The sequence below is a fragment of the Salmo salar genome, chromosome ssa05, assembly GCF_905237065.1.
Source record: "Salmo salar chromosome ssa05, Ssal_v3.1, whole genome shotgun sequence".
Taxonomy (NCBI): Eukaryota; Metazoa; Chordata; class Actinopteri; order Salmoniformes; family Salmonidae; genus Salmo; species Salmo salar.
The window spans coordinates 60,045,687-60,062,267 of NC_059446.1; the positions used below are offsets into that span (position 1 = coordinate 60,045,687).

At 45.6% G+C, this 16,581-nt stretch overlaps 1 protein-coding gene across 10 annotated transcripts in view; it reads right to left on the bottom strand.

The window, feature by feature from the left end:
- The window catches only part of LOC106605341 (chondroitin sulfate proteoglycan 5), a 30,895-nt gene extending 23,706 nt beyond the window's left edge, over nt 1-7,189 (bottom strand). Inside the window, exon 1 of one of the 10 annotated variants that reach the window (XM_045718457.1) lies at nt 6,564-7,189. In XM_045718457.1, coding sequence (XP_045574413.1) covers nt 6,564-6,660 — 97 coding nt within the window. In that variant the 5' untranslated portion in view covers nt 6,661-7,189. The remainder of the gene's footprint in view (nt 1-6,563) is intronic. The other 9 variants (XM_045718453.1, XM_045718458.1, XM_014200850.2 and 6 more) reach the window with 9 other exon arrangements.
- Between the last annotated feature and the right edge of the window lie 9,392 nt (nt 7,190-16,581).

Below are 16,581 nucleotides of genomic sequence, written 5' to 3' on the forward strand. Positions count from 1 at the left end.
TTAGAAACAAATGTATACACCTCACACACATGGTTATGGGCTTAAAGAAAAGAAGACACCTGTACAATGTCAGATATAGAGTTGAAATGTATTACATTTGAGTTTGCATCCCAATATAACACTTTATATACTGTACATCACAGAAGACTGAAATATAACAAAACCGTTTGACATAAACACCGGATTTTCAGCAGGTTTTTTAAAATAATGTTAATTAATTATGAAATTACAAAAAATATTAATAACATCCCACCCATGACGCCACTAGGGGGCGATTTGGTTATTTGACTGCAGGAAAGGTTATTAATCACTTATCTACGTAGAGTCTCTCTCTCAACCCCGTCTGTCTGTCTGTCTGTCTGTCTGTCTGTCTGTGTCTCTCTCTCTCTCTCTCTCTCTCTCTCTCTCTCTCTCTCTCTCTCTCTCTCTCTCTAGGGAGGACACCAGTGGTGCTCTTGAAGAGCCGCTCTATCGGAGGCAGCAGTGTGTCTGTCTGCCAGAGAGCTTTGCTGATTCTCTGAAGTGAGTTTCAATTAAAAATGCATCCTCACATAGTCTTGTTAGCCTAATTGGATTAACAAGGAGACTTTTGACAGGCCGCTGATTTCGCTGGGCACCACCGGCCAGGAGCAGGGTTGTAAAATTCCGTGAACTTTTAATACATTCCCTGGTTTTCCAGAAATCCTGGTTGGAGATTTCCGGATTCCGGGAATCCTCCAACCGGGATATCGGGAAAAACAGGGCATTTATTGAAAGTTCACGGAATTTTGCAGCCGTAGCCTTCGATAGAGAACCACTGTGAACAGAAGACCCGTATCTCCCACTGGTACACAGCTATCTCCTCATCACCTGACCAAGCCACAAATAAAGGCTTTTGATTCAATAAAGAGAACTGAAGTTTAGTCATAGAGACTTCTGCTCACATGCAGGGAGAGTGGGCCTGCCCGTATATGTGCAGCTGTTTCTGAAGTCAAACTAGAACACATGAAGGCACTTACACCATTCTTGGAGTTACTCGAGTTGAGGTTTCCAATGAAAGACTTGTATACACCGGAGACAAATAGCAGTCTCATTCTCTCTAAACAATGTGAAGACACTGATTTGATTTATCCAGTTGCAAGGCAAGACTATTAATACCAGTCTAAAAATACTTCATATTGCATTTGAGACTGTTTATGATCAAGCAAACTCTTAGGAGATCAGAGAATAGAAAACCTGCATGTGTTATCTTAAAAACAAAGCTAAAAATGCAGTGTAATTTAAAGCATAAGTTGAGGTAGGCCTACAGATGCTAAACGTTTGTGTAAATCATGGATTGATGTCAAAAGGAGACTTGTGTGAGATAGAGGAAGGTGACTTACCTATTCAGTATGAGTAACCATACATCCTGAACACCAACCCAATCCCAGCCAACAAGCTACACTGTGCCCACTATGACACAGAGCCTGTCCAACAAAATGGACATTAGATCCACAGGTCCAGTAGGGTGGCAGCCTGGCATGATGCCACAATGGCCTGAAAGGGGATTGCCAGGGTAGGGTCAGATCCCTGTTTAGACCTGGTCTTCTCACCGTCCCTGGCCTCCACTGCTGATTGTCCCCCTGGCCCAGATGGAATGAGGCTCACGGGGGCCACAGCGGACCCCCGGCCAAGGGCTGTTGGAGAGCAGTGTGTGGCGGCCTGGGAGGGGGGGGTGGATAAAGTGGTCTTTGTGCTCCCCTTTCAGACGGGACAGTCAGACAGTGTTACATAAGGAACCCCCTCACCCCTTAAAGGGTATTCTGAGGTGTTTGGGTATGGGGGAGGGGGGGAGTAATGAGAGGTATTTGGCATTGCCAGGGACAACAGGGTTGGTGTTGGCTAGCTGCCGAATCTTTTGTTTCCTGGTTAGTTGGGATGCGTTGCCTACCTCCAAATGAAACGGGGGATTGTGATTGGCTATGACAGACAGTAAAGAGGACGGGGATTGGTTGTGACAGATAGATTTTAGCTCCCAGGCAGTGTCTGCTGACCCAGACAGAAGGATATAGGGGTGAAGGGTCAGAGGTAAGGGTGGCCAGAGCAGTGAGATAAAGTACAGCACAGCTGGCTATAGCTGCAAATAAATATATCTGTTTATATGTCTCTGAGGGAGGGAGGGAGGGAGGGAGGGAGGGAGGGAGGGAGGGAGGGAGGGAGGGAGGGAGGGAGGGAGGGAGGGAGGGAGGGAGGGAGGGAAAGAGAGAAAGCAGTTGAGAGAGAAATGGAGAGATAGAGCGGAGGGAGACTCTAGGAGAGTAAGCGAGAGAGAGTATGGAGATGCCAGGAGTAAGAGAGTGTGAGATAGGAGGATGGTGTAGTGAAACAGATAGGCAGACGGAATGGCAGTTAGGTGCGAATAAGAGAGAGAGAGATGAACAGCAAAGGATGATAGTCAAGTGGAAAGGATTATGAGGTTGTGTGTGAGAGTGAGTCTGACTGATCACTCCTTTCCATTGATTTTACAGTGAGCTCCCTCTAAACAATCCTCAAGAGAGGACCTTCATACTGTATATAGACACACACATACACACATATGCGCGTGTATAACACACACACAATATAACCATTATGAATAATGCATTAAACATTTTCTCTTTATTCAATACTACTCAATAATATCTATGAAAGTGGATACACATGGGTCTGCATTCAGCCTTAATTGAATACCCCTGCATTTATTTCCACCTACCACTCTGCCACTCTCTCCATCCTTCTCTCTCTCTCTCTCCCTCCTTCTCTCTCTATCCCTTCGTCCCTCAATCACATAAAACCTTTCATTTCTGTGCTCAACAGGTGGCAGGCTGGAGGAGGGATGGGTTGCCATGGCAACAGTCTTGCCCTCACTGTGCAGAGAGAGTTGATGCAGCGTTGCTAACCTAACAGATCTCCACACAAACACACACATGCACGCACACACTACAAGGACAAAACGCTAATACTCACCTTTTCAGACAGAAATATTAAGCGTAAGAACAAAGGGTGTGTGTGCAGGTGTGTGGTTTAAAGAACACTTCCTATTTGTGTGTGCCTGGTCGTGTGTGTGTGTGTGTGCCTGGTCGTGTGTGTGTGTGTGTGTGTACCTGGTCGTGTGTGTGTGTGTGTGCCTGGTCGTGTGTGTCCGTGTGTGTTATCAAAATGCAGAACAGGGAGCCTGTCCTCTCTAAGCATGCCCCTCCAGAGTTCATACACTACTCCTTTAGCTTCCTGCTTCCCCCTGATTGGTTCAAGTCAGTGGTTCCCAACCAGAGGTACTAGGACCCCTGGGGTACTTGGCCTATCCATAGGGGGTACTTGAGACTCATGATACCATAAAATGCCCATGAGGGGGTACCACAGGGGTCCTCCGGGCAGAGCTAAATTCAGTTGGTGGTATACAGTAACCGAAAAAGGTTGGGGAACCACTGATTTAAGTGATTAGCCTAATTAAAAATCAGGGATTCGATAAACTCCCAGCTTTCAAAGGCATCAAGGGATAACAGACCACATGAATCCAACTATCAGTAAGATCATTATCCCTTCTTTCTCTTTCATTTGTTCTTCCTTGGACTGGTTCAGCTGAATGTGTGGTGGATTTCTTTATTAATATAATAACATTTATCATTTGGCAGATGCTTTTATCCAAAGTGACTTACAGTCATGCATTTAACATATGGGTGGTCCAGGGAACCCACATCTCTGGCGGTGCAAGCGCCATGCTCTACCAACTGAGCTACAGAGGACCACCTCTTTGACAGGGGGAGGTAGGGGAATGACTGCTAATAGGACAGGGCTCAACGATGGAAGCCGTCTCGGTGATGTAATACGCTCCACTCGCATTGCACCGAACGGTTCGCTTTGTGGAGGAGACTAGATGTGCGCTGACACACTAGGAGGCGCGTGCACTGACATGAACTCGCTGACACGCACACAGACTACTAGAACACAAAGATACACACTTATTCTTAACACTATCACAACCTATGGGAATGCTCACACACACTTTTAAACGGCTGGCCAGGTCAAGCCAACCGACACCCATGTTAATGGTCCCCCTGCTGGCCACTGGAGGCAGAACCTTGGAGCAGGGAGGTGCAGGTGGTAGGACAGAGAGAACGGGATAACACTATTTTGTCTTCTTCTCTGCTTCTCCCCATGCTTCTCCTCCTCTGATGAGATGCAAAGTCACCCCACAATCCCCCTGACGCAACACCGAGAGGAACTGCTTGGGAAGGAGGGTGTGCCTAAAGCGGGTTTCATGTTACACATGCAGAGGCGTCTTTGCGCTGAGCAAGCCATTGTTTGAGATGGAGGAAGGTGGAGTGCAGAGATTCTACCAAGCAGCATGTGAGGTGCTGGGGGTTGAGGTCATCCACCCAAGGTTCCAATGATTTCAGCTCTCCATGGGTGATGTGTCCAACCTAGCCGTGAACAAAGCTCATTGTATGACTAATGTGAAATGAGTAACGTATACTACTGGGACTAGAGAAAGGAAGGACTACACCCATTGGCAGGTGTTTTCTAATGAGCAGACCAATGTAAGAAGGATATGTAGGTGGGCTGTTTTAGCATGTGGCATATCTAACCTGGGTCACATTTGCCATTCCACAGAGCACATACCACAGTGGCATCATACAGAACACACAGAGAGAGAGAGAGAGAGAGAAAAAGAGAGAGAGAGAGAGAGAGAGAGAGAGAGAGAGAGAGAGACGTGCACTATTTCTCCAATTAACTTTAAATTGATTTTAAAATGACTTATGATCAAAATGTGTGTTTTTTCCTAAACTGCTATAAAAAAAGGCTGGGGGGGGGGATTTGGCTTGCAGATTAACACACTGCGTTTCAAACATAATCTGTCCACGGCAGATGTGTGTCAGCAGGCCAGAGGAGAGCAGAGGAAAGGAGGGAGAGGCAGGCAGGAGGGAGAGGCAGGCAGGAGGGAGAGGCAGGCAGGGAGGTCCATCATTCCCAGAGTCCATCACCGTGTTGGCCCCAGGGACATAAATCCTGGAAATGTGGCTGAGCCTTGACTACTATTACCCCCTCCATCACCCGTTCAAACCCGCTCACACAGCCGTCATTCTGAGTGGGGGAGGGGAGGTGCCCCTACAGCGCTCACTACTACCCCCTAACCATCTCTTCACTTCACTATGGAAGACTGAAAATGCCACCAAGAAGAGGAGCCCTGACATGTAATTAACTGTCATTGTTAGGGACACCATTCTTTGGTCACCACAGTGTTCACAGTAGAAGGAGCAGGTGGTGCCACTGCCACAGCCCACCGGTGAAGCAAGGAAATGAGGAGGATGGAGGGCTCACCCTCCCTACAGGAGTATTAAAAGCCTAGTTCACACATTTTGTGGAACTAATGTTTTAAATTGTATTTTAATCAGAGGGTGAAGCACCCTCAGCCCCCCTACTTCCCCGCAGCTATGACTGTATATACTTGGCATGGCTGACGTTATATTAAATATTCACCCATTTAATCAGGGCATTTTGACATTGTTTGAGCACGTCTTGGCGCATTGGTACCGTCTTCAGTGCCCTGTTGCTGGGCGGTGATGGGCATGAACGGTTCCTCTTTTTGCCGGTTGGACAATAGCGCACCAACCCGGACCAGTCTCCAGGGCCTACACAGACGTTTTTTTATACTGACATATGGATAAATAAATACAGCCTAACATCCCATCCTTCCGCAGACGACATTGCCTGTATGTAGGGTACCAATTCACGCTCCCATTCCTACAACCACTGGATATCATCGTCCCATCCAAGCAGAAGTGGCCAAACATAAAATCTAATGGTAATGGCGACCGAGTAAGGACATTTAAATAAATGAATCGACTAAATTAGGTAGCCTATATCCCCCTGATGTCAAACTGATGATTATATCCCTGGGCTATTCATAGCCAACAACATTATTAATATGTAAGAAGTGCTGTGATTCAGCATGAGACAAATGAGGAGAGTTTTCAGTGTCTTTTCATGTTTTCTATAAAAGCCAAGGCGCGCTGTATCAGAATGTCCGTTCAGATTGGTTGATGAATAATGCAACAGGGACCCCGACCGTAATCCTGCCTTTGTGTCGCCTGGCTCCATCATTGCCATAGTGACAGCAGCAGCCTCGGGGGAGCAATTTTACTGCATCGGCTCGCCACTATTACCCCGTAACACCGATACAGAGAGTGGGTCATTGCTGAAAGGCAATTGTGCCATCCGGCTCTACAAAAACCAATACAACTTCCATGCAATTGCCTCTCTTCGGAATTGACCCATTGCCCGACAATATCCCAACCATCATGTCATCTCATAACCCAAATAAAATATTGGTTTGCGTCCTGGGAAAAGATAGCCTATGGTGCACTGCTCAATGACACTATTCGGAGAGTGAGCGCTAGACCAGTCGGCTCTAGCCTACAATAGAAGACTCACTGGCCCCCTTTGTTGGACTGACTCTCTGTGCAAGTGTGTTTTGTCACTGGTTTCACGGTGGTCTGCCTATCATACACATCCGAGGGAAAACAAAGAGACAACCCATGTGAGTAAAAACGTATATGATTTCTTACCATGTACAAAGAGGGGAATCAAGTGTAGAACCAGAATGCTTGACAGCATCATTTGCCTCCAGCATCCCGAGCAAAACCTCGCTTCCTTTCCGTTCATGCCTGCGTGGGATAATGGCCAGAAAATCTGATGAAAATCCCTCTGAAAATGAAGTGTTCAAAATAGAAATAATCCGAATAGTAAATCTTTTGATTTGATTTGTGCCCCCTATCCACGTTAGACTCCCGCCTCCCTGCGCTTCCCCATAGTAACTTCGTCTTGAGTGGTGTGCTCGTATTTACTTCTCCCGCTTCTTCAATTAACCACAGTTCAATCGTTCAAGGCCCCGTCGCCACCGAATATCGGCCAGACGGAGACCTCGCACAGCCACGGATGGACGTTCCGTACTGGAGCTGAGTTGAGCGCAAGCGAAAGCTGCGGCTCCGTTTGTTTTTGATTAGAGCGATGGCAGTTCACCATAGGACGACTGGCAACGCTCCGCGGAATGTGATGCTATCGGCACTGCTCTCACCATATGGGAAGGGGAAAGGATTGTTGCTGCCCCCCTCCCGTCTCCTACTCCTCCTCTTCCCAAGGCTTTATTCCTTTCAATAATTTGGACCAATTTGCTATTCAACTGAGACTATTGGATCTTGCCAGTGCACACACCAGCTCGGCATTTCAGCAGCATTTTAAACCCAATTGATCAACGGAGACTTAAAATAAAAATTATAATAATTCTGCGTGAGTGCGCAGGCGTATGCTTATTTTCCACTGTCATATGTTTCAAGCATTTCCCTGAAGAGATTGACGCCTGGGCCAAATGTTTCAATAAATCAAGTTAAATATAAATCATGGGTTTTAAGCACTGTGTCCAAACTCCTATTCTGTAATGGGCCACATGCCACATAACAGTTGGATGAGAGGGAGATTTAGAGTAAAGTAGTGTTTTAATGCTTTAGAAACAACATGTTTTGTTTAATTGTTTGTTCCGATAAAGAAACAAACAGCAGAGAGGGGGCGGGGTGTGAGAGACATTGGGATGCAGTGATGAATGCATGAGGGCCCAGGGTACTGCGGTGGGGGTCCCACACATTGTTTCACAAGCTACCAGCTCTCACAGTCTCAGGTCAGAATTAGGTTACATGTTCATCCATGTTTGTCAAACGAGAAATTTCGAAGTTCTTCCAAGCGTGAAATTTCAAGGTGTTTAAGTTTAGGCATTAACTCTGGATTTTTACGGTTAGGGTTCAGTTTAGGCATTAACTCTGGATTTTTACGGTTAGGGTTCAGTTTAGGCATTAACTCTGGATTTTTACGGTTAGGGTTCAGTTTAGGCATTAACTCTGGATTTTTACGGTTAGGGTTCAGTTTAGGCATTAACTCTGGATTTTTACGGTTATGTCACGATCGTCTAAAGGAGTAGACCAAGGCGCAGCGTGCTTAGAGTTCCACATGTTTAATAAATATGAAACTCACCAAACAATACAAATGACAACGAAGCGTGACGTTCTGGGCTACTCACAGGCAGCTACACAAATACAAGATCCCACAAAGCACGGGTGGGAAAAGGCTGCCTAAGTATGATTCCTAATCAGAGACAACGATAGACAGCTGCCTCTGATTAGGAACCCTACTCGGCCCAAAACAAAGAAATACAAAAACATAGAAAAAGGAACATAGAACGCCCACCCCAGTCACACCCTGGCCTAACCAAAATAGAGAACAAAACACTCTCTATGGCCAGGGCGTGACAGGTTAGGGTTCAGTTTAGGCATTAACTGGATTTTTACGGTTAGGGTTCAGTTTAGGCATTAAATCCAAATTCTTAAAATTAGGCATTAACTCTGAAGGGATAGGCTTAAAACAATAATATCAAAAACAACTTTCTATTGCTGGATTCCAACATGCAACCTTTGGAATCAGAGGCAGATGCCTGAAGCTACTTAACCATGCTCACTGTTGCCCCAAGTGGGCGTTTTACACTTCATTCAACGTTCTCAGACATGGATGGACTTAGAATACTGACTTGTATCACGGGTGACCTGGCTGGCCACAAGACCATGGAGGAAGACCATGGAGGAAGACCATGGAGGAAGACCATGGAGGATGACCATGGAGGAAGAGGGGAAGTAGCCCCGGCAGCAGGCTTTTATGTTGTGTGTGTGTGTGTGTGTGTGTGTGTGTGTGTGTGTGTGTTACAAGTTAATACAAAATAAAAAATGTTTTGGAAAATGCTACATTTGTTAAATTCATTGTGAAAGGTAAGTCAAGTAGAAATGCAGTGTGAAACAAATGAATAATTGACTGTCCTATTTCAAATTAGACTATTCAACGTTTTCACATAGGCAGGGTTCAGCTAAATTAAGGATGGTACTCACACATCCTACCTCTCCAATACACCTGACCTGACCTGACCTGAGGATGATCGCTTTGCTTTCCTGTGAGGGCTTTGTGTGTGTTTGTGTGTGTATATGTGCGCGCTTGCGCCCTGCAGATTGCCTCAAGCAGTCTGCAGCCCCCCTGCCTACCAATACACCTCTTTGGGGGAACAGACAGACAGACAGACAGACAGACAGACAGACAGACAGACAGACAGACAGACAGACAGACAGACAGACAGACAGACAGACAGACAGACAGTACAGTACAGTACCCTCAGACAAAGGGCTGGTGGCCACTCATTCTCCCCTCAATGGACTTTGCTGAGATCTTCAAATCATGTATCAGAACTATCCTTCACCAACTGTTCTCATAGTTTGCAGTCTCCGTGCTTTTTAAACACATTAGAGACGTTGTTAGTATCCTCTATGTTCTGAGTGACTGTGTATATATAACATTTTTAGATAGGGTGGATTAAGTCAGAGCGACTTGACTTTCACTACCCCCTCTACTCACACGATCACCCCCTTTATTTGCCCTTAAGAAATGCACCCACCCTGAGCTGAATCAGCCATTTGGCTTTGTGCGAGTCAGGTTTATTGGTTAGAAGAGGGGATTCCCCCAATGCCCAAATAGACCCCCCTAAACCACCTCACCCCAGATCTGTCTCTGGGCGTCATATACTCATTTTGGGGTTAATGCCTCTTACAGCTTTCATGTCTGCTCTAGCCAGGGCTGTTGTTATGACAGTCTTACCAATCGGTTTAATTTTGAACACGGGGCCGTCAACAACATTGGGATTAGACAAAAATCCTCACTCTCCTCTCCCCCAAAATATAACTGACCCCCCCACCTCAGGGGAACAATTATTATCCGGTTGTGGTGACACAGGGGTACTGGGTGCAGGCACGCACACAACAACAAAACAAACAATGTAACAATTAGGCAGTTTCTCAGACACCCTGGGGCAAGACTGAGGTCATCGTAGGTCAGACTAGAAAGGTGGGAGGTTCAAAGGTCATACCTACCTATCTAACCGAAAAAGAAAGACGGGGACATAATGGATTTTCCCCTCTGATTCCCGTTTTCTTCAATGTTCTAGCAACACCTCCCTTCAGCTCTGTTGTTGGAATGTTCTCAGAATGTTTGTGAAGCTATTGTAGATTAGACCGTTATCCCTAACCTTTATCTCAGAAACACTGCAAGATGTTTGCTGTGTGGTTAACATATCCTGTGTCAGGTATGAACATGATAAAGTAAGATTGGAGAAGAGTTTAACAGATGACCCCATTCAATGACCAACATCACTGTATATACTTACTAATAATATCTCATTATGGTTTCATTATTACAGCTGTGTGGCAGATAGTGCTAATGAGGCCAGACAATGACCTTTTAGGCTGCTTCTCTTCTGAATTCCAGCTATACATGCCCAGTGAAAACGCTCACGTGGGAGTTTGAGACAGAGGGAGAGACTGTGTGGAGGGCGGGGGGTGTCTGTGTGTGTGTCTGAGAGTGCACCTACTCGTAGTTGTGTGTGTGGTGTGGCATGAGGTCTTTATTAATGTATTGGAGACGAGTCTCGGTGGTTTTTTTTCTCATGCGGCTTACATTTTTCCTGGATGAGAGTGCATAGTAACATGCATGGTACTTCTGGTTGTGACATGGATACGAGTCATACAATGCATATTCGGATGGACAGACACGCACAGATTGTATTTTACAGATCCATGTTCCAGATGTATTTTACAATCCACTTCCAGTCCAGTTAAATCGCATACTGCCACAGTCTTCCCTTTTTCTCCATCCCTCTTTGTCCTCCTCCTCCCTCCTCCCACCTCCTCCTTCTTTCCGTCGCCGTCTGAGCAGTGCTGCTATTCCTAGTGGCGGGTTGGGCTTTGGGGAACACAAGCTGACGTGCTGCTAACCAGAGCAGAACTAAACTGTTTGTGCACCCCCTTTTAAACCAACCTCCCGTCCCCCCAAAAAACCCTCCCCCTTCGCTTAAACCCCAAGCGTAGCATCATCCAAACCATCGTCCCCTCCTCCATACGTACTGTACATAAGCTTCAGCCTCACCCGTTCCAATCACCCCCCCCCCCTCTCCCTCTCTCTGCACCCAGTGCACCCAGCAGCAACATTTTCCTCATCCTTCTCTCTCTCTCTCTCTCTCGCACGCTCTCTCTCTTTCTTCCTCCCTCCGGCAGAAAAGCTTCAATAATTTGCAAGAGCATTTGTTACTATGTACATAGCCAAGGATAACCACCCACTCACAGGCTCCAGAAACTAAGATGGGAGTATACAAGAATGGTCTAACACACAGATGGAAACACACACACACACACACACGCACACACACACACACACACACACACACACACACACACACACACACACACACACACACAACACACACACACACACACACACACACACAACACACAACACACACACACACACACACACACAACACACACACACACACACACACACACACACACACACACACAACACACAACACACACACACAACACACACACACACACACACACACACACACACACACACACACAACACACAACACACACACACACACACACACACAACACACACACACACACACACACAACACACAACACACATTAACAAACTGACTTCTCTTTTTTTCTTTGTTAACCAGACATTCCCTGGACCAGTTTTCCTCTCTGCAAATTTACCAGTGTCAAAATAAAGCACAGCCTGGCACATGTCAATATTTGATCGCCTCTCGTACGTCAATTCCAGTAAACCATTGAGATCAATTTAGCAACATTGGCTCCAATGAGACTGGTGGATGTTAGGCCCATGGAAATGGCACAAGGCTGATGTCTGCATGAACCAGTTAGCCGAGGCCAATGACCAGTATGAGAGTGAGAGAGACTGGCTACTCATGGTTCACCATTCATAATTCTACAGACTCCATGTTGACATAGTAAGTCAGTAAATACAAGGTTCATGAATAAACAAGGCATGACAGTGTCATCAACAGCAAAGTGGGGCCTGCTGAAGCGTTGGCGTGGGGGGTCTGGGCAGAGAGAACAATGAGAGGTAAGTAAGTCGAACACAACACACATACACTTTGATAGTATCAAGCATTTTTGTACTTTCATTATATCGCATAGTCAAAGTGGGCCGTGGATATAGAGGACAATCCTAGCCACTGTAGCCTACTGTCGAGCCACTGAGGATTTCTTCTTGCATAATTTGAAGTTTGAGACAGTAGCAGACAAAATGGATGCAGGTAATGAGGGAGATGGAGCGAAATGGAATGTTTATGTATCCGTCGCCCAGGACGCAATGAAGCGTGGGAACGCAGGTAATAATAGCTTGTGTGTGTGTGTGTGTGTGTGTGTGTGTGTGTGGATAGAGAGAGAGAGAGAGAGAGCTCTATTGTCATTGTCCCCTCATGTGTTCACAGCTAATGCGTTCTCATCAAATACCCAGCAGAAAGATGACAGAACTGCAGGAATCCATGCGGGGGCTGCCAGAGTTGCTTTGCCCATTAGAAAGCACTGAAACCTCTTGTCTACAGCACTTTTACAGCCTATGACTGGGATAATTAGCTAAGTACTGCTCAGCAATGGCTTTCACTCAATCAGTCGAGCGGAAGAACAGAATCGGAGCAATTGAAAGGAACATTTGGTAGTCCTGTGTACAACTAAAAGCATGGTAAGTGAGGCTGATTGTGTGTGTGTGTGTGTGTGTGTGTGTGTGTGTGTGTGTGTGTGTGTGTGTGTAATGTTACTTTATGCATGAGTCATCCATTGCCAGTGTTTACATTGCATCTGTACAACTGAATAGTATCTAAATGTGATTTCAGGGTAGTTCACACTGGCCTTTTGCAGTGTCATTTACAGGTCAAAGGTTACTTCATAGGGGAGAAGGGAGAGATGGGCGACTGCAGTATAAAGACGGCCATGTTTTTTAAAAGCTTGTTTGACCATTTCCCTCCAAAAAATACAGTAGATATTGAGTAATAACTGAGAATTGTTGGACAATAAGTTAATATGGTCTGATACCTGCATTGGAGTAATTACAACAATGAGATGAGAATGTCTGTGAAGAGAGAGGGATGGTAGGTGAAGGAGAGGAGAGATAAGGAGAGGTTTGCCTACGTCGCTCCTTTCCCCATCACCCCCTCTGGCAGTGTGAACCGCTGCCCTACTTTAACATCCTCCATCTTTAATAAACCCCTCGTTCACATCCCCCTCAGCGCTTACAGTATGAGACATCAACCTGTCAGACACGAGCACAACACACACACACACACACACACACACACACGCACAACACTTGTATTAGGGCAAAAGCTGATGTGTGGTGAAGTCTCTTGCACAAAATGGCTGCCGTGCACCACCTACTCTAAGTGGATGCTATGTATTGGTAGTGGATGGAGTTAACCATACAGAATGTGAAGTGCTTGATGCATGGTGAAAGCTCTGTTTCAATGCGAGTCCATGATTATTATCATTATAGCACTAACCAGTGTTATAGACTGCCCATGGCGCTACTTGCTCTGGTGCTCTACAGTGAAAAAATGTCGCCATGGCAACATCCTCCGACAAAGGGCAAGAACCCTCTGTGCGTCAGATAGAGATGGAACCTACCTGTTATACAGGCACAGGCGTACGCACACACACACACACACTTTTGAAACACACACACGCTGCTAAAAAAACAGATGTTGCTCACACAGGCTGGCATTATTTGCTTCATCCGTCCCTACATTTGCATTGCGCTGGTAATATGTTTTCAATGGCACAGAGCATCTATTGCGTCCACATAGAAAACTGGGAAATGACGCCTAGGTTTGTATGCATTATGGTAAGGAAATGTTTGGGAGGACACTTTTCTCCTCTTCCCAATACCCTATTCATAGACCTGTTTAAGGCCTGTCAACACAAATCACTTCATATTCATGAATCTGTTTATGGATGATACTTATGAATTTGTTTATGTTTACAGCCACTAAATCAAGCACATAGAGCTGGACTGTCGGTCCAAAGGGAAGGATGAAATTGACACACTATTGACATTACTAGTAAGCAAGACAGCTGGGCTGATGCTAAAAACAGTTTGAAACAATAGCAGCGTGTTAGTCTACTTCAATTACTAAGGGTACTTCATCTGTTGCCTAAGCAACCAAAGAGAGGAAAAGGAAGACGGGACTACAAAGAGAGCGGAGTGGAAAAACAAAATGTAAAAAATCAAGGTGAAGGTAAAATGAGGAGAATGACATAAAGGGGGGGAAATCCGAGGAGAGAAAGGGACTGTGAAGTAGAGCTATGCTTCAGTTGTGAAGAGTAACGCTCATCGGTGGCGGCAGAATCGGCACAGCTGTGGGAGGGCAGAGGGAGACACTGTGTCAATTATGAAACATCTCAACTCATTCAGGGAGCAGCTAGTCTCTATCCCCGTGCCCATCAGCAGCACACTCTCTCGCTGCGTCTCTCTCTACCACTCACTCAGCTGGGGAAGAGGAGTGGAGGAAGGAGGGAGATTGTATGGGGGACAAAAGAAGGAGTGTGGATCGGGAGGTTGATCCCCTTGTCTTCTTTCCTCTGTGACCACTGATAAACACAAGTACTGGATAGGTGTCCTGTCCACCATATTGCCATGCTTTTATACTGAACCAAAACGTAAACGCAACACACAACAATTTCAAAGATTTTACTGAGTTACAGTTCCGATAAGGAAATCAGTCAATTGAAATAAATTAATTAGGCCCTAATCTATGGATTTCACGACTGGGAATACAGATATGCATCTGTTGGTAACAGATACATTAATAAAAAAAGATAGGGGTGTGGATCAGAAAACCAGTCAGTATCTGGTGTGACCACCATTTGCCTCATGCAGCGCGACATCTCCTTCACATAGATCAGACTGTTGATTGTGGCCTGTGAAATGTTGTCCCACTCCTCTTCAATGGCTGTGCGAAGTTGCTGGATATTAGCGGAACACGCTGTCGTGCACATCGATCCAGAGCATCCCAAACATGTTCAATGGGTGACATGTCTGGTGAGTATGCAGGCCATGGAAGAACTGGGCCATTTTCAGCTTCCAGGAATTGTGTACAGAACCTTGTGACATGGGGCCGTCAAATATCATGCTGAAACATGAGGTGATGGTGGCTGATAAATGACACGACCATGGGCCTCAGGATTTCAGCACGTTATCTCTGTGCTTTGAAATTGCCATCGATAAAATCCAATTGTGTTTGTTGTCCGTAGAGGCCCATACCATATCCCCACCACCACGGGGCACTCTGTTCACAACGTTGACATCAGTAAACCGCTCGCCCACACAACACCATACACGTGGTCTGCAGTTGTGAGGCCGATTGGACATACTGCCAAATTCTCTAAAACCACGTTGGATGCGGCTTATGGTAGAGAAATTAACATTCAAATGTCTGGCAACAGCTCTCATGCCAACTGCACACTCCCTCAAAACTTGAGACACCTGTGGCATTGTGTTGTGTCCCCAGCACAAGGTGCACCTGTGTAATGATCGTGCTGTTTAATCAGCTTCTTGATATGCCACAGCTGTCAGGTGGATAGATTTTCTATATTGCCAAGATATGCTCCCTAACAGGTAAGTAAACAATTGTGTGCAGAACATTTGAGAAATGTGTGCACATGGAACATTTCTGGGATTTTTAATTTCGGCTCATGAATCCAACACTTTACATGTTGCGTTTATATTTTGTTCAGTGTAGATGCTCTTTCAGATCTGGAGGAGAGGAGCTGTTCAAAACATTGAGCCTGTTTATGTGAAGAGAAGTAGATCTTACAGAGTAGTAGGCAACCCTGTTCTGTTTCAGGCACCACACCTGACCTAACTGAGCTGATTGATCAGTTCAGTGATTGCCTAAATTCAACACACCTGGTCTTCCAGGTCGGTTAAATCAAAAACATGAAGTGCTTGCGGCACTCCAGGACCAGGGTTGCCTAACTCTGTTCTAAAGGGTGATGCTTTGTCATTACTGTATCTGTACTGCACGATCACTGTTTCCCTCCTCTACAGCTGCTCAGATGGCACAAAAAAAACACCCCTCCCCACCCAAGACATAATCGCCCCTCATCCCTCTCAATAACATCCTCCTGGTCAATCTCAATGGGCAGAGAAATCCCCCCTCCCGCCAGATTACAGTGCTGGCTGCCTGGGATTAGGGCTTAAATGACATCAGGATGAATAGATGCTGTTATCATTTTTCCTCATATGCATTTGCAGCTGCTGCATAAGAGCCTAAGCAGCAAAACAACCACACAAAGACCATCTCTCCCCTGTAGCACTTTGCCCTAGACCCCTCACCAGACAAAAGCTGATTGTTTTGCTTTGAGGTGTGGTTTTCTGTCCGACACTGTTTAATATGAAATATGGCTTTAGTTATTTTTTTGCAAGCATAAAATGATTACCCCGAAATATGTTTAGAGTAAGATAGTTCAGAATATTCTCTTTCCTTCCTATTTCCCAGGATAAAAGGACCATTTCATCATGCGCTAGTCTAGATATTGTAGTCACTCCCTGAAATAATACAAATCTATACATTCGATCAAGTGTAAGCACGAAATCCAACATTTTGTTCAGAATAAAATGAACTACTGAAAACAGCCA